General features: G+C 30.4%; 1 protein-coding gene across 2 annotated transcripts; it reads right to left on the reverse strand.

The window, feature by feature from the left end:
• Positions 1–1,268: 1,268 nt before the first annotated feature.
• On the reverse strand, positions 1,269–8,515 carry LOC123207758 (pleiotropic drug resistance protein 1-like). Of its 2 annotated transcripts, XM_044625218.1 has the most exons (24): positions 8,001–8,512; positions 7,759–7,879; positions 7,577–7,665; positions 7,404–7,488; positions 7,161–7,320; positions 6,974–7,050; positions 6,637–6,690; positions 6,451–6,541; positions 6,048–6,349; positions 5,664–5,945; positions 5,269–5,585; positions 5,018–5,178; positions 4,826–4,929; positions 4,584–4,743; positions 4,383–4,505; positions 4,140–4,294; positions 3,700–4,032; positions 3,261–3,551; positions 3,084–3,167; positions 2,857–2,990; positions 2,491–2,718; positions 2,230–2,401; positions 1,886–2,140; positions 1,269–1,772 (listed from the first exon to the last, which is right to left on the reverse strand). In XM_044625218.1, the coding sequence occupies exons 1-24, from the start codon at positions 8,336–8,338 to the stop codon at positions 1,509–1,511; spliced, it is 4,380 nt and encodes a 1,459-aa protein (XP_044481153.1). In that variant the 5' UTR covers positions 8,339–8,512; the 3' UTR covers positions 1,269–1,508. The 2 variants fall into 2 exon arrangements, with proteins under 2 accessions (XP_044481153.1, XP_044481152.1); XM_044625217.1 differs by having other exon boundaries at positions 3,084–3,551; positions 8,001–8,515.
• Between the last annotated feature and the right edge of the window lie 11,184 nt (positions 8,516–19,699).

The raw sequence follows: 19,699 nt of genomic DNA on the forward strand, positions 1-19,699 counted from the left end.
CACCTATAACATAAGCTATATAATTTTAGAGATATGTTGTACTCAGAAAAAGGATATACCATTTATTGTATGCACCCACTTAGAGATATTATGAGTGTCCATAATTTTATAATCATGAGAGATGTTAAGACAAGTTTAGACATGTAGCATATAATAGTCTAAGAGAAAGTGGCATGGCTGAGGTGTCAAATTCACATCTCAACCTAGTATGATTGGCATACAAAATTCAATGATTTTATAAGATTTATTTTGAAATTTTTTTTCACCAAGTGATTTTGAAAAAGATGTTTTTACATATATTTGTATTTCATGTCATGAGTGTATAAGTCCATATATGTGCCCTTGACGACAAGAAAAAAATGAATATGAATGCCAAATTAGAAATGTAGAAATGAATCAAGAGAAAGATTGTAGGATTTGAAAGGTGAATGTGGCTGGCTTTTTGTCGGTTTTTGGATCAGATTGTTTACTGAAATTGGATTAGAATTTTGAAAATGTTATAGGAATGACGGAAGACTCTGTTTATACAAAGGGCATTCTGTCGGTTTGTAATTCGTTGGCTATAAGGTTTATTCCTATAGGAGTTGGTCACTTTTCATAACCCCCCTCAAAATATGGAAAATTTTCAAAATCCCAATATTAAAGTGGCAAGAGTCATGCATATTGAAGCATTTATAGGTGGACATATTGAAGCATTTATAGGTGGACGTAATTCGAATCAAATCAAACTTGAATTATTGTTCAACTTGCATAAACCAAGTTTGAGTTAAAAAAAATATTAGCTGAACTCAGTCAAAATCGATCTCTCACTACTGTAACCGCACTAAAACTCGACTCATCAATAATTTTTCTTCTTCACCAATGATCTTTCATCTTATTCTTTTTCAACGATTTTTTTTTTTTAACAACTCTTCTTATTTTTCTTTTATGATGATATTATTAACTAAATAGTGAGCTGAGCTCAATCTCAATGTGATATTTTGGCTTTCAAGTAAGCTTAAACTAATTTTTTTTTAAGTTTAACTCGATTTGAATCTACCCCAAACACATTCAATTTTAATGTAACTTGTATGTTACCAAAATATAAGACTTGCGATTTGTCAATGGGGTGCCCTTTTAATTATTATTTGAATGTAATATTTTCTACATAAATTTCTCTTTTTACGCATGATTTGGCGAGTATTCAATTGAAGCTCTAACATAACAAAACATCACTACATTTCCAACCCCTGGAAAAGAAGTCAACCATTGACTTACAGATGTTTGAGTTTGACAAAATGGATCATGTTTACTTTAGTTACTTCATCAATGGAACCATAATACAAATTGTGTACATTGCACAATGACAGTCATATTCTTTAACTTGGCCCAGTAGCTTACAGTGAATTACAACTATTCAAAGTGAATTGAAACTTGTACAAATTTGGTACTAGAAGTGACCAAAGGCAAACACTGTACAAGAGGTGACAATGAAGCAAAATACTAATACAGAAACTGGGATTAAATTTCTATCTTCTTTGGAAATTTAATGCTTTGATTCCTGCAGTAAAGATTAGAGCAAACAGAACTGTGAATCCAACAACAACAACTGCACATACCCCAAGAAAATCATGCCTGAAGCCGAAGAATTCTCGCAAAAACTGTTCCACTGTTTGGCCATTATTGCCTTCGAGTTGATCCTGAAGATCTCCAAACTGTGATGTGACTAACCCGTAAAATGTCCAAGCAACAGGGCATGCCCAGTAGTACCATCTCCACCATATTGGAATTCTCTGTTTCGCGCAAGTTAAGAAGTGAAATGAAAGTAAAGAGTTAGTTAATGATCGGATATGAGTGAGCTGAGGAAAATTAGTGTTTGAATGAATGATGGGCAGGTAATACTTACAGTCCTTGGGATGATGAAGCCAGAAAAGACATTCCATATTCCATAAAATGCAGAGGAAACGATGCCGGCAATGTGGTGGTTTGGTGTCATAGCCACAGCCATCATGCCGTAGAAGGTGAAGTATAGTAATGTGAAGTACATGAAGAATAAGTACCAAAAGAACTTAGCAGCATTCCATTCAAATCCAATCATTGCATACACAATAACGCCATAGACTGCAGCTTGAGCGAAAACATAAGGAAGCTCAATCGCAATCTGCACAACACAATACCAAGTTAAATTCCTTAGTGAAGTTCACACAGACCTTTTACATTTGAAAGATGTAACATTTGAAAAACCAATACCTGCCCAAAAGCATACGGCATGGCTGAATACATTCCTGCAGCTCTTTCTCGGTAGAACACTGTCCTTTCAACTGCTACAACAGGCTGCACAGCTCCAGCGTTTTGGACACCAAGAAAGATCACAGCAGCATACATGGAACCCATTGCATTAAACAGATCTTGTTGTTTTTTCCTGCGATTTAAAATTTCAAAATCAAGATTAATAGGTGGAAGAAACTACTAGACTTTGACTTTATGTATATGCATAGTGTTATAACTCACGTTTTGCCGCCCAATTTCCAGAACATTGTCCCAAATATCAAAGCTATAAAGGTTGTGAACAGAAATCTGACGGCTGTGTATGATGGATTACGCCAGTATGACAGCCGTTGTTTCCATAAGCAAGCCAGACACTGGATGATGAACGGTTGTGTGTATTGAGTAGGGAAATAGAGGTCCTTTGATCCCGGAACAGGCTTGCTTAGATCTTTAATGAGTGCCTTGTTTCTCCTGAAACATATAAGATATACATCAGCTATAAATTTAAGCTAATAACAATTGAAAAGTCAGATTAGTAATCTTTTGTGCTTCACAGAGGTGATATATATTGGTTTAGTGATGTAGTCTAGCAATTTAACATGAACCAACCTGTAGAGTTCTGAATTCTTATAGATTTCAGCAAAATCAACCCCCAGAACTACTTCTTGAGACATGGCAGTAACTTCCAACATCCAAGTAGCGGGATTGTAACCATCTGTAATTTTACTAACTCCATGAATATCCTACAGAAAAACAAATGCATTAGTTAATTTCATAATGTAATTTGAGTTAAAAGTTTCACTCCTTGTTACTTGTAAATATTCATCACTTTATACCTCAAAGTACTTAATAAGATGTCTAGAATGGCGACCCAGAGGCCCAGCATAAATTTCTTGTCCTCCTCGCTTCAATAGGAATAGCTGCAATGCCATATTTAATGTATCATACTTTTGGATAGAAAAGAACCCAAAAGAAAAAGAAACCTTATGTATACGTGAGTTAAAATTATTCACCTCATCAAAGGCTTCAAATATGTCAATGCTTGGCTGATGGATGGTGCAAACCACTGTTCTTCCTGTGTCCACAGTGTTCCTAACTGTTCTCATAACAATCGCAGCAGCTCTTGCATCCAGACCTGAAGTTGGCTCATCCATAAATATGATTGACGGGTTTGCTACGAGCTCAACTGCTATGGTAAGCCTCTTACGCTGCTCAGTTGACAGACCATTTTCACCAGGCAAACCAACTAGTGCTTGTCTTAATGGAGTTAATTCCACAAGCTCCATGACTTCATCAATGAACATCTGCAATGCCACTCGTGAAAATATTATTAGTTTTATCAACAATTTATTCAACTTAAAGATTCTGCTAGTGACTAGTTTATTTAAACTCTACTGAGAGAGACAGAGAAATAATAAGCTGGAAACACAATATCAATTTCAAGTTACCTACCATTCTAGTATTTTTATCGACTTCAGAGGGTAAACGGAGCCAGGCGGAATAGACCAAAGACTCATAGACAGTTACATGAGGAGAGTGGATGTCATTTTGCTCACAGTATCCTGAAATTCGAGCAAATGTCTCTTGCTTCTTAGGGTACCCAGAAATTGTGATGGTCCCATCAATGTATCCGCCAGTTTTTCTACCAGCCAATACATCCATCAGAGTGGTTTTACCAGCACCACTTACACCCATCAAAGCAGTAAGAACACCGGGCCTGAAAGCACCACTCACACCCTTCAGAAGCACCAATTTGTCTTCAAGAACACCTTGAAGTTTCATTTCCTGCATAGTTTTATTTAATCAAGTGGTTATCATCTCTGGACTAAATTGCTGGAGACAATATATCACCCAAACTTTTGCAGAGAAGTATTGCTTGCAACTTAATTTACCTGTGGCATGTCAACTGAGTATGTAATTTCATCAAAGGTGATGGAATGTGGTTCGAATGGAAGAACCATTCCTCTTTTCTTGAGATGAATAGCCTCTGTCATGGATGCGGAAAAAGCAGAGGAACTTGATCTCCTCCTAATGGCATCTTCTCTCTCTGCATGTCAACTAGAATTTGTCACTGAAAAGGCATATACAGTATAAACATCACAGATATACACAAAGATGTAAATGAGAATTCTCACCTGAGTGATCTCTCTTACTTGTGAGTCTTCCATAGGTTTGCAACTGAATGGCTCCTCCAGTGATGGAATCAGGCTCATCATTGTTGGATTCCTCTGCTATAATAGTTTGAGGCTTATTGAACGCTGCATATAATTGCTCGAAATTAGGACATTTTCTCAAATTCTGAATGAATAAAGGTAAAGAAGGGCAAAAATACGCACGATTGAGATAAGTGAGAGCCAAAGTGAAAATGGTGTTTAACAGTAGGACAAAACCAAAAAGTCCTCCAATTCCTATCCAATACCAATATGCTTCTGTGAAGAATGAGCGAGCCTCCAGAACTGCTACTCCCAGTGTTTTATTTGGAGAATCTGGATCAGGCTTTTGTGTGAAAGAAGTTACAACATTAGAACATTATCAATAGACAAATACATAAACGCAGAAAAAGTCACTAAATGCTTACTTTTTTCCAACTATGTCCAAGGAACTCATTAACCACTATGGCATTCTGTGCATACATCAAAGGTGAACACCAGTACGCCCATATCCACCACTTCTTGATGTCAGCTGCATTATTCAACAAAAAGAAATGTTACACTTATATTTAATTTGTGTAAGATACTAATTACTTTATCAAACTGGAGTACTTTTATACCTCGTGAAAGGATAAATCCACTCAATGCAAAAAGCAGGAGCAATGCAAATGAACCACCCGTATTGGCAACTATCATGTTCCTGCCTATTGCAGCAATTGATCGAAACATTCCAGAAGACATCTGGTTAATTAGCAAGAGCACTATGTACTGCTTAAAAAACCTGCATCAAACAGATGACCTTAATTATTTATCTGTTGAATTGATAGAGCAAGTATTTCTAACGAATTGATCACTTTCATTATCTTCTTACCTGCCAACATTGGGATCAAAACCAATTACATAATAGGCTATGCCAATCCAAACAGCAACCTCAATAAATGAGATGGGGATCTTGAGAATCCAAGTTGGAAGAGAATATGCCCAGGAGGGATAGAAACGGAGGTCTCTTTGCTTGTAAAAAACAGGAAGCTTAGCTATGGTCATAGAAATCTCTGACATTCCATTGAACATGACCATAATAACAGTGAAGAACAGGGCACCCGTAAAAATCGTTCCATCATTTGCATTATTTCGGGGCATCTTGGTTCGGAAGAAGATTGTACAGGCAAGCAGAGCCATTGCCGTAAGCTAGTTGAAGAGAAAGAACATTAAGTTATTATGATAAGTAAGATGATAAAATCAATTGAAAATGAAGATTGCACTCACTTGCATGAGCTTAAATTTGTAGACAAAGGAATTCCTTTTCATCAGCAAAAGTTCTCTTGATACGTTAGCTTTCCACAACTCCTTCTTGCTAACACCATATGTGTCGGTAGTCAAAGCAGCTGGGTGACTCTTTCTCTTATCAAATGGAACTCCAAGTTCATCACCAATTTTCCGACCCACATGGAATGATTGAAATGCATCAGAAAATTCTTTGACTTTGATATACCTATAAGGCTCATCACTACGTGCCCAATACTGCTGCTGATCTTTCTTTGATGTCACCTGCATCATGCACATTGAATATGATGCTTTACATGTGAGCCCCATCTTTCATTGTCATACAAATAAATATAAAGTTATACAAATAGCTCTATCAACACATACTTCTTGTAGGAAATCAGCAACGCCTTTTCTTTCAGGACATCTAAAGCCCATGGATTCAAAAAACTCTAGCACTTGCTCACGGGGACCCTGGTACACAATCTGACCATCAGATAGAAGTATAATGTCATCAAAGAGATTATAAGTCTCCGGTGCTGGCTGTAGGAGGGAGATCACAGCAGTTCCATCCATTATGTGAACGGATTGCCTTATACAATTCACAATTTGAAAGGTTGTTGAGCTGTCCAAACCAGTTGATATCTCATCCATGAACAGTGCATTTGCTGGTCCAACCAGCATTTCACCTGCAATATCATCATTTAAAAAGTTTACATGCTTGAATAATTGATAGAAAATTGTTATCTATCTCTGCAACATAAATGAATCAAACAAGTTTAGAAATTACCTGTTGTAACTCGCTTCTTTTGTCCTCCTGAGATACCTCTAAACATTTCATCACCTACCATGGTATCAGCACAGACTTCTAGTCCTAGAATCTGTAAATTTAAGAGAGAGCAATTAAAATAGTGATATAATGTTACTTGATCTTGATAACACTTCAATATTGTTAAAGTGATTAAGAATGATTTACCTTTAGAATATAATCAGTGACCACGCTGGCTTCTTGGCCTTCTGTTGCTGCTGCCTGTGACGTGGGAATTGAAACGCAAATTTAAGAAACTTAATTTTGATAAGTGCAACTTAATGCTTACAAATGACTCCACTGAGAATCCTATTTGCTAACTTGACAGAAATTACAAAGACCAATTCACGGAAAATTGGCTAAATATGTCAAGAATTGAACATTATAATGTTTATTTAATATAACATGAAGACGAAGTCATAGGAAAACATTTAAGAAAATTTGTTATAAACTTGTTTGATTGGAACGAAAATATCTATACCAAACAAGTTTCAACTTCTCTCACCTTCATGAAGACATCAATATCAGGATCAGGCTTAATATTGGCTGCTTTCTCTCTTCTTGACAATTCGGCCAACATTTCTGCAATACATGGAAGCAGTAGTCAGTATCTGCTTAAACTACAAAAAGGAACCGCAGCATAAACTCAAAATTTTATAGTACTGGTCAGAAAAAGAACCCATCAAACTGACCATAACGAGTTCCGACCCCCTGGCATCTAGCAGAGAAGGCCAAAGTTTCCCTAACGGTCATTTCTCCTATATGAACATCATGTTGACCGATATAAGCAGCAGTTCTCTGCGACACAAACTCATTTAGTTGATGCCCATTGTATGTCACCGCACCAGATGTCTACAGAGCATAATTCACTTCTCAAATTAGAAATATTAACCAAATAGGCAACATTTAATGCTAAATTCAGATAAAAATCACACCTTTAAAGAAGCATCAAGCTTCCCGGCCAAAGCCAACAGTAGTGTAGTCTTGCCAGAAGCCGGAGGACCCAAAAGCAATGTCATTCTGCAACAAAATATTGAACCAAATTATAAATAACTGCCAGATGTTCTAAATCCGCATTCAAAGAACAAACTAGGAATTCAACTCTCACCTCTTTGGCTTAATGATCCCACTGATATCGTTAAGGATTGTAAAGCGTTTCTTTCGACTCGAAAGAATATGTAGAGAAATCAACAAATTCTTCAAACCAAATCAAAGAACAAAGTCAAAACTTAACCAGAACAAACACATAAACATATAAGAATTCAAGATGGATATTTTTTAAGCCTTTACCTCAACCATGTTAATGGAGAAGTTAAAGAAAGAAGGCAAAGCTCTACTTCCCACATGTGCTTCTGCTTCAATATTCAAATGCTCAAATCGAACCTCGATTTTGGGAAGCTCAATTCCAACTCTGAAAAAGAAAATCCATTAACAAAGTAAAATAAAAACAAGAGCTTCATGAACAAAACAGAGCTCCTCTGTTTACGAACTTGCAAAAACATCATCATGCATAAACAAGATTAATTTTTCACCTATCAATGCGGTCTCTTAGCTTGTAGAGAAACCTTTCATTATCAACTTCTGCAATTTTAACCAACTTTTCAATCAGCTTCTGCTTTTCCTGAGGCCCAAGATTATCCACATCGATTTCATCATAACCACCACGTGAAGCGGTGAGTATGCCTTTCCTTAAACGATCAAACGTCGGCAACTTCTCTAATGCCGCCCATTTTAAGGCCTCTTCATCGTCTTCCTCTCTTACAGACCTTGAAAATACATCAATAGGAATCGGCCTCCTTGACGAACCCCTCAACGAAGTACTTCCTATCCGTAAACTTCCCCTCAATCTATACACATCCCCAGCATCCATTTCAAAAGACTAATCGTTTACAACAGAAAACCAGCTTCAACCCTCCTCTCGTTTATCCTTTTTGCTATGGAAAGAGTACAAGGACTCAACTGGGTTGTTCTTTTCAACTCAGTGACCCAGTCATTAAACGTTGATGCAAGTTACCATTATATATAAGAGCTCATAAAGAAGTACCGGTTGGGGCTTCTGTGCAGGTTCCGGATAAAATAAAAAAAGGTTTATAATTTTATATTGAATATTACAAGCACGTCTTGTTTGAGATAATTATAATATTCATCTGTAAAGGTGGAAACGTTTTTTGTTCCATTGTTCAAGGAAGGCGATGTATGGTACTCCAGGTACAGGACGCAGCCAAATTTGGCGCGCCTTTGGCTTTACACACGTTGACTAGTGCGAATTTGGCTCTAAGCATAAGACAATCAAATCTGCGCAAATCAAACAGTACCATTCATTAAGCAATGTTCAATTATTTTCTTGGTAGAAGCCATCTTATTGGGTGCAATTCCATTTTCTTTGCAAAATCCTGAAGAAGGGAATTGATTCTTAATGATGCCTCAGTCACTCCTCCATATGAATTGAAAATTGATTAATTATCTGTAACCCAAATTATTAAAAAATTTAAAGGGAGAAAATATAACATGTCATAAATACAAGTGTTTAAAAGAAATTCTACTTTTTTATGTGTAAAGTTTCTAAATTTTTGTTAGCTAAATGCACTGTCTTTTATCATATTTGAAAAAATCAGCCCTTGCCTCTATTGATTATAGCTAAGTTTACCCAAGAATAATTTTTTATGCTCTATCAATGAGAACTAATTTATATACTAACAGTAATAAAATTATTATGTGATTGGCTGATTTTGAATTAAAAATATAATAATACTCAATTATATAATAACTCGTTATTGTTAATATACCAATTAGTTTCATTGTTAATACACATAGTTAAAGAAGAGATAAATGATCATTTTTCCAAATATGAGACTATGTTAAATAATTTATCATACCTTGAGGTTTTATTAATATGTCCTTAAACTTGAAGGGAGGTAAAAGACAAATCAACAATTTTGTAAAAACCTTACTAAAAAATAGTCGAGGTTTCATGTAAAGGTGACAATAGGTCATGTTGGTGTGTGGGCCAACACGACCTACAAATTTTGGGTATAACCTTTGGTTAACATAACTCGCAATTTATAAATCGTATCAAGACCTGTTAATAAAATAGGTTATGTTGAAGCCTCACAAAAAGGTTCATGAGTTGGCATGATATAACCTACAAAAATTTAAAAATTTAGAAAATTTATATATTTTCAAGATTAACCCGTCAAAAAGATTATGGAGACATATCCGACCATGTTGTGGGTTGCACCCTCGGAGTTGAAAATTTGTAAATCGGTAAATTCTTTAGGGCCATTATTTTTGCGGATCTTAACATGATACAACCCACAACATGATCCACCGCGGCACAACCCAGGCTGGCTTTACCGCGGTGTTAATGTTTGTACTACTTCACTATCTTTCAACTTATGAACATTATGAATTAGTATTATAAGTCTGATTCATATAATATGATACTTAAAAACACTTATAATATGATTCAGAATATTTATATTATACAATACAAAAATACAAAGAAACAAAGAAACATTGAATGACAATCGATGAGTAGGTACGCAAGTGGACAACATTGAATGACAATGGAGGAGCCAAATATGTAAGCAATTTGAATATTTGATGCAGGTTGGCAGACTTGAATGCACTCAAATTGACTTAATTATTAAAAACTAGCGACAATAAATTTAATATTTAAAAATAGAAATCGTAGAGGTTACATTTGAATTTATTAAATCAATTATCAACTCGCCTTCTTGGAAATTCCATGGATTAATTTGGTCAAGTAAGAACATTTCAAACGAAGAATGGATCGATTCTTCAAGTTATTATTTTATTTGCCCATTTTTTGACTTTGTATATCTTATCTCCTAGAACAAGCAAACTATCATCATAATATTAAAATATTTATTTGTAAAATAACTGATGCAGTTGTCCATGTACTTATATATTTGTTAAATTAGAAATTCTTGACAAATTGGTTTTAAATTAATAAGAAATTGTGGGGGTCCAACTGTCATTTTTCTATACTTCATGCATGATATCAGCAACTTTGGAATCGTTAAATTTTCATTCAGTCGGTCAAACATAAAAAAAAAAAAATATATGGTTAGTAAATAGTTACATATGGGTTAAAAAGATATCCAACCAACTTAGAGGAGTAATATGATAACCAAAAGTAAAAATATTTTTATCAAATTACAGTCGTACTTTTTATTTTAACATCTAAACCCTAACAACAAGAGATATTGGCTATTTAATAAAAACCTTAATATCTTATTTCAACTAGAATTTATTTATAATTTTTTATGGCCAAAAGACTTATTTCCATTCAAGATATAGTGAAATTTCAACTTTTACTCTTCAACTTTCAAAAATTCAAACATTCATTCATAACTAAATTTTTGCTAAAAATTTTAGTTAATATTATAGATAAAACCGTTATTTACTAAAAGAATTAAAGTTTTATCATATTTTCTTCTCTCATATTTAAAATTACATTTTTTCTCATAACTCGATTTGGAAAGTGACAAAACCCTCTAAATTTTGTTTCTCTTTCTTTCACATTGATTTCTCTTTTCCCAACCATCGATCATTCTCCCTCCCTTTTATCTCTCCTCTAGTCTCAAATTTTAAGTTAAAGAAAATGTAAGTTTTTAAATATAGGGGAGAAAAATATAATAAAGTTTTAATTTTTTAATAAATAATGATTTTATCTCTAACTCTAACTGAAATTTTTAATAAAAATTTAGTTATGAGAAAGTATTTAGATTTTTAAAAATTTGAAAATGGGAGTTAGAGATTTTACTATATCTTAGGTGAAAATTAGTCTTTTTGTCTTTTTTCCTCGTGTTTCATGGTGGGCTTTTTAATTAATCATTCATTGCGTATGAATTAATCTATAAGATGTTTTATATTTCATCCCCAAAAATCTTATTGGGTGTAAACGGGGATTGGATCTTGGTCAAACACATGAAGAAGGTTAAAAATATAGTAAAATTATATTAGTCAGAATTCAAATTGGTTATAGAAAAAGAAAGTTGGATTTTTGGACTTTCGAGTGAAAAGGAAAAAGGAAAAGTAATTGCTTACGTAATTACTTGTCCTTTTCAATTGAACTGATTTTTATGACTTTAGCCAAAACTTTAATCAACATGTCTTTTTCTTTGTTTTATTAACTTTTTTCTAAGAAAGTATTAAATCCTAATAAAATCCTAATGGGGTTTCCTTCGAGGATAGATTTTTGACTTTATCCACCGCTATTTCTCTTTTTTTTTAATTGCTAAAATATTATATATAAATAATAAATTTAAATTTACATATAAAAAATGAGACATAATTATATGATTAAATTATTTTAAATAAAAGATAAAAAAAGGTCAAAATTTAATTAAGATATTTTAAATAAAAAATAAAATAATATTCAATCATATAATAATAAATTATTATTTATGCACAAATTTAAATTTATTTTTTTACATATAATAATACTTTTTTCTATATGGATAATTAATTATTATAATTATTTTTAAGGGTCATACAAAAAATAATTTCCAAGTCAATTGTTATACCTTGATAGCCAAATTATAAATTAAATACAAATATGTTCTCACCCTTAACCTTTCAAGAAGCCATAATTTGAAAAAGAAATTGCACCCATCGTAGGTGCAAAAAACTCCTTATTTCAATCTCTCAAATACATTCAGACTTCAAAACTGAAAAGTCTTTATTTCAATCTCTCTCACTTACATTCAGACATTAAAACCAAAAATCATGGAAGAAAATTTTTACATTTAGGTGTCTACTGAAATCTTCAACTTCAAATTACATTTATAGGATGTATTACTTTTTGGTCTGTTGATTATATTTTCTTTAGTGTGGATTGAATTTCATCAACATGATTGAAGCCCTGTGTGTGTGACAATGCTTGCACCCATATTTCAGCTTAAGGTCATTGGTTTCTTCCTGAATTGGACTCATCAAGAGAGCGGCTCCAAAAGGGGAGGAGTCTTATCAAAATTTTAACATCAAATTACGGGAAATTATTGATATTATACTATGTGTAATAGGAATGACTTATTGAAATTCTTTTAAATTATACTAAATGCACAGGGGAAAAGTAGTTTATGTTTAGGGGTTTTATTGATATTTTTCACCATGCAAGTCATCCATTGATGAATAAAACAGAATGTTTTGTTACAATTAGTTTTTTAATTCTTAAATAATTAATTTAAATATAATTTTATTTTTCCAAAATTGATCAGAGTATCAAATGTTATTCTTTTGATTGAATATGAAAGACAATGGGCAAAGACGAATAGTAATACAATGAATTACGTTGATAAAAAATATTCTAATTTGGGTTGTCTTTTATCATGGTGATGGAATGGATAGTATTCTGATCAGATACTCTGAATTTGAAGAGTCAGTGAATATTAAGCATAAAATTGAAAGCATTGGTAGTTCTTAACATTCAAGTCTAGTTACCTTTTATGTATCTTGGAAGACCATGATTGATCTACTACCCATGATTGTCAGAAAGAACCACAGAGTCTATTATTCAATGCATTGGCCGCGTCCTTTTATAGACTATTCAATGATAGCTAATGCCAATGGATTGATAAGTGACATACTTGGTTTTTAAGTAATATATCCTTTTAGTGATAGAGACACGTTGCAAGATAAATTTAAGAGCCATCCTTTGGTGATTGGGTTCCAGTATAAAGTTTTCTGATCAACCAGATATAGATGGGAGATTGAATGTTTTCATATACCATGTGGATGGCGTGCAAAGTTGAAAAATGTTAAAAGATTGTGAGTATTTCAACTTCAACGTATAGATACTCACCACACATCTCTTAAAGATCAAATCATATCACATTGTAGATAAGTAGAGTATGTGCACTAGGACAACTATTGAAAACTATGTTTGTGATGGTGGATCAAATATATAAGTCAAATGAAATCATAGTCAATTTACAAAGAGATACAAAATTGATATATCTGATGCATAAGTGTGACAAGCCAAAAACTAGACACTAAAGGGTTATTTGGTTCCAGAGATTTAAAGATTCCTTTGATAATTTATATTTTATTATTTATATTACCTTATTTGATTTATCAGTAATAAAAAATTACGGTAATCTTCTATTGCTAATATTGATGTGACAGGTAATATATATGGTAATCTGATTATTATCTTCATCTTAAGTATTAAAATATTATCAAGATAATCTTGATTTTATTATAATTATATTATTATTTATTAATTTTTTGAGACAAAAATAAATTTATTTTTAATTAATATAACAATTAATATAAAAAATATTTAAAAAAATTATATTTAAAGACATTTAAGTAAAATAATTTATTAGTATTCTTTTATTACTTTTAACTAAATACAATAATTATTTATACCTATCAAATTTTATCAAATATAGTAATCACTTATATCTAATAATTTTATAAGTAATCTATCTTTAAAGTAATTTTTCTATTTTGATAATAAAATATTACCCAAATCAAACACCCTCTAAGTGCATTAAGAGAAGCATTTGATGAGTTATTCATGAACTCAAATATTGATTTATAAAAAACAAAAGCATTTCATGATTTATATTGATAGTGTATTCTTAAAGAGTGAATATATTCAAACATTGTCTGTCATTATAGTTAAATATGATAATACTTAAATTTATAATAAAAATATATGTATCTATTTTAGATACATAAATATATATTCATTTATATGTATCATCATATAATTAGTATTTTTAATTATAGATAAAATAATATTCAATCATATGACAGACATAAATAAGTGTATGTATAATTATATATTAAAAATAGATACATATGGAATTGCTCTTAAATTTATACATTGGCTTTTGACTTTAGAGGCAGGGTTCTATGGATATACCATTCACATAACTCAACAATAAAACAATCAATTCAGTATGTATATTAAATAAACCCTAAAATTGAAAAGCTTTAAGCCCATAATCATACCTGACATCTATATTATTAGTGCAAACATGAGTAAATCTTTACACCCTAAACAATGAAAGGATAAATATAAATTATTTACTAACTTTTTTCTCATTTTGTGTGTAAAAATCTCTTTAAATCGTCAAGATTTATAACAAGTTGAATGATATTTGCAATGCCGACAACGTATGCGCGATGCATGCGAGTTTTAAAAAATGTCAAAATTAGTTTATATATAAAAATAATTTTGTCTAACCTAATTTGCCGACTACAATTTCCTTTAAAAAGTTATTATTTAATTAATTATTATTTTCATATTCAATAAAATAATATGAACACTTTGATACGTGTTATTATGTGCTATTATATGATTGAGTGATTTTAAATTAAAGATAAAATAATATCTAATCAAAATAATAACATATATAAGTATGTAATTATTTATATACTCAAAATAAATAAACTTACATAAAAATAAATTCAATTTGAATTTCAGCCAAACGATTGAAGAAACCTCCAAAACTTATCCGGACTATATAACTGAATGGTGTATTATCCATCTGAAGATTCAATAGTGAGAAAGCAAACATGGAGACCGTTGTTGTATTTTGAATGGGTGGTGGCACGTCTTGATCAAAGTGGGTCGCCTTCAATTAAAAAAACACGCTTTAGCAGCCAGTACGGTAGGCTGGCCCGAACCCTCCAACGCATCATTTAACAGTTGGGCTACTTCCAATTAATGACGTAACCCACCTAATGAGTTAATGGCCCAAATACATTTTCCCACCCAAAGTTTCGTGAAATGCTATTGATATCCACTAATTTAAAAAAAACATAAATATTCATCATTCTATTAAAATATAAAAATATCATTTAACTAAAAACATTAAAATAAACTAAAAATTTATTGCATTTTCCCTCAAAGTTTATAATTTTAACAATTCTCTCTCTCCCCCCTTCCTAAAGTTTAAAAAGTGATTAATTCTCTCTTAATATTTTATTTTTTTCTTTTCTTTTTCCAACAACTATTCTTTGATTAACCTTTCATACCGATATGCCCTCCAATCTATTAGAAGAAGACAAATTATTGACCAACTGAAGGTTGATTGACAAAGTTTATACGACGCACAAATTTATGCATCACACATATCAATGTGTCAACGGATTTATGCGGATCGATCGATCTGTACATCAGTCGATCCACACAAACATATTTTCACAAAGGTTTAGTGAAAACTCAAACTCATATTTGCTCACTTTTAACAATCTAAATACATATAAAATGATAAATATTTAAAATTTTGAACATTAACAAATTTGAGTTTGATTTTTCACCAAACCTTGGGTGGGAATATGTCTTTTGGCCTAAATCAATTAATCTAATGCTTAATTACAGTTGTCCCATATTAGATGAATTGGTCTTTGAATTATCCTTAGTGTTGGTTTTGATGGCATGAATTAACCTCTGAATTAAAAAAAAACTCAGTAAAAGACTCTGGAAGCAGATAGTTTTAGTTAGGCAAGCAGCCTTAAAGTATAAAATGGTTGTTGAGATTACAATTTTCAATGCATTAATTAATTACCTAATTATTTGAAGAGTTCATACAGTTAATTGTCTTAGATCAGCTACGATTACAAATTTATTTTCAAAATTAAATGTCAAACCATAATAACTAAATGATTTCTAGTTCAGCTTTCACTTTTAATGCTTATTTTATAAATAATATAATTTCCCATATTTTACCCAATTATTTATGAGAAAAGTCCTTGGGTTGGTGAGAAAACAAAGATTACAAAAAGAAGTAAAAGTGGGCTTAAATGGCCTGGGCAAGTGAAGTGGCCAAATTGAAATTTTGTTTATTTTCTGTCTAACAATTTGTGACCAAACATATTAGTTGACTCTATCCTTAAATTGGACATTAATATATGAATGAAATAAACTTCAATGATTTTAGGAAAATTATTACAAATTATAAAAATCTATTTTATGTTTATGTTTTCTATCCAAATCGGATTTATGCTGAATCATTTTTTATCTAAACAGAACTCGAGTTAAAGGGTGTTTGAGCTTAACCCAGTCCGAATCCACCCCTACATGAAAACACCTACTTTTTTAAAGAAAAGTCAGCTTTAGAATAGCAAAAACACAAAAACATTCTTTCAATTGAATTGAATCTTGTATTAGGATAGAAGGGTTAAGAATATAAGACTTTTTTAGTTTTTTCATGCAAAATTTACCATAGATTATTCATAAATATAAGTAAAAGTTTACTAATAATATTAAAATATTCTTTAATATATTAATAAAAATTTAAAATACACCATATTTACGCTTTGTATGAGATAGGGGAGATTAGAGACGTTGGGTGTCATATTTCCTTTCTTTGGGATGTCACCTCAGGATTCTCTTAGGAATGTGCAAAATGCAACAAATGAAGATGCCAAGCATCACACGAATGGAGGATGTGTTACGTATTTGTAATATTTGACTTCCGGATTCTCTACCATGTCAGATCAGCCAATTTACAAATTTATTATCACTATTTTAGGGAGCCGTCCAGGCAGTGGCAGTCATGACTGGGGGTGAATGAATAAATAAGAGGACAAAAGACTTGTTCTCACCCACCGTCTATCCATCCTTCAATTTTTTAAAATCTAAATATTTATTTTTAAATTAAATTTTATTAAAATTTTTAATTAAAATTTTATTAAAATTTTTAATTAAAATTAAAGATAAAATTATTATTTAATAAAAATATATAAAAATTAAAATTTTATCATATTTTTTTAATTTAAAAATCTCCCTAAGGTTTTCTTTAATTCTCCCCGATGACTAATTTCTTCTCAATTAATAGCAAAAGATGACAAATCATCGCTAGAGAATAGAAAAGAAAACTCTAAAAAAGAAATTATCACTTTTAAAATTTAAATAGAAAAAAAATTGAGATTTTTAAATTAAAAAAAGATAAAATTTTATTTTTCCTAATAAATAAAAATTTTATCTTTGATACTAACTAAAATTTTTAATAAAACTTTATTTGTAAATAAGTATTTACATTTTTTAAAATTAAAAGAAAATTACTTTAAACAGGGGTAAGTCTTTGGCCTAAATAAGATTGCACACGGCTTCTTATTTCTTCTTTCAGAACTGTTGGTGTCGGTGGAGAAAAAGAGGAAAAAAGGTTAACAGAAGAGTTAATAAAAAATAAAATAATTATAATATATATTTAAAATTAGTTTAAGTAGTTTTTATAATTTTAATAAAAAATAAAAATAGATTAACAATTAATATTTATATTAAATAGTAAAATCAGTTTTATAATTTTATTAAAAACAATAAAATATTAATTTACAATAAAACCAACCAATTTATATTAACAAACACTATTTTGTCAAAATTTGAGTAGAGAATGATTTTGTCCTAATAAATTCGGTGTCTCATATACGGATATTATTAAGGTTGACTTAAAAATATTAAAAAAGTTAAAAATATATTATATTATATTATAATATACATCTAAAAATATCAAATTTTAAAGAAAATTTGGTGTCCAAAAATTAAGTGCCATTTTTAACGCATTATAAAACCTTTAAGAGGGTCAATTATATACACAAAAATACATCGAGGCAAAAACCCAAAAGAATAATATAAAAAAAAATACAAGATACAAAATATTAATCATAGCTTTTCATTTAAAAAAATCTCGAAAAAATATACTATATTATTCACGTCTCATATTAGTAAAGGTAAAAATGTTATATAAGAGTAAAAATACAAATATCAGACATATTATGATTACTCTTTATTAGTTACTAAAAATTGCGGTAGAAATAATTTTATTGAAACATACCTTAGGGGAAATTTTAAACCCTAAATCTAAGAATAATCTTAAATATGAAACATGTTTCTTCATAAAATATGAAATTTTCAAATAAGTATATACAGTACTTTCAAACTCATTGACAATAAGATGGTTATTTGCTGAGAACGAAATTTCCGTTCATCCTTTGTCTACTTGTTCACATTCTAAACAATCTTTATGTCACCAAATCTTATTTTGTTTTCAAAGTCAAATTTCTTTTATGGTTATAAAATTATAATAAAATAAAATTATAATTTTATATGTATTTATTTTAAATATTTATATTTATATTTATTGTTATATAATTAAAAATTATTTTATTTTTATTTAAAATTATTTAATTATATAATAATATATATAAATTTATATATTTAAAATAATTTTATTAAAATAAAATATGTACCTAATTAGAGTAGGAAAGTGCCGCCGCCAAGTTATAATTTGGTGTCAGAATTAAGTGATGTGATGACTATAAAGTCAGAAGCCAATTCAGAGCATTAGAGTTGGAGCCTTATTAACCCATGTAGATTTGGTTTTGACTCAAAATGATCTTCGCGCAAATACAATGTATTTAGTCATCAGTGGAAAAACAATGTTTACTCTTCAACATATAAATAAATATATAAATAATATATTATTTATATATTTAAAATATATATACATAATTTTATTATGGTTAGTAAAAAAAAAATATTATATATATATATATATATATATATATATATATATATATATATAAATTATATAAATATTTTTATACAATTTAATATGGTACAACCTTATTAGTGACTTAAAATAAGAGAAAAATTAAAGAGTAATGTTATAAATATAATTTTTGTATATAAATAATAACATGTGATCATGTGATTCGATAATTAAAAATTAAAGATAAAACAATCTTTACTCATATAATAATATATCGTTATTTATATATAAAATTATATATATAATTGTATTAAAAATTAAATAATTATATTACCTAATTGTAAATTATCATCTCAACTTATACAAAAAAATTTATATAATTTATTTGTATAAGTAGTTTTATTTTAGCGAAAAATCTTAAAGTTTCAAAATCTAAAAATTAAAGTATTTTAGTTAATTAATTTTATTTAATTACATTTTTATGGGTTGATCGATGTTCCCATCACACCGTTTTTTATCTTCTGTTCGCTCACTATTTTCTCTACACCAATTATTTATCTTTAAATACTATATTATTTTTACTCTAATTTTGTATTGGACGCAGCTAGGCCGAGCCCGACCCAAGCCCAGTTCAAAATCTAGTAAGCCCACCATGTACACAAAGTCTGGCCCAAGTAAGAAGCCAGTAAGAAATTTGCTGTCAAATAATGAAAAAAATAATTGGTTATTTTTTAAGAAAATTTGATTGGATGAAT

Source organism: Mangifera indica, unplaced genomic scaffold, assembly GCF_011075055.1.
Source record: "Mangifera indica cultivar Alphonso unplaced genomic scaffold, CATAS_Mindica_2.1 Un_0101, whole genome shotgun sequence".
Classification (NCBI taxonomy): domain Eukaryota; kingdom Viridiplantae; phylum Streptophyta; class Magnoliopsida; order Sapindales; family Anacardiaceae; genus Mangifera; species Mangifera indica.

Coding starts and splice junctions, on each gene's coding strand:
- LOC123207758 (XM_044625217.1), bottom strand. CDS start 8,338: ATGGATGCTGGGGATGTGTATAGATTGAGGGGAAGTTTACGGATAGGA. Junction 6,350..6,450: donor AAAGAAGCGAGTTACAACAG/GTAATTTCTAAA, acceptor ATGATATTGCAG/GTGAAATGCTGGTTGGACCA. Junction 2,719..2,856: donor AAGAATTCAGAACTCTACAG/GTTGGTTCATGT, acceptor TATATGTTTCAG/GAGAAACAAGGCACTCATTA.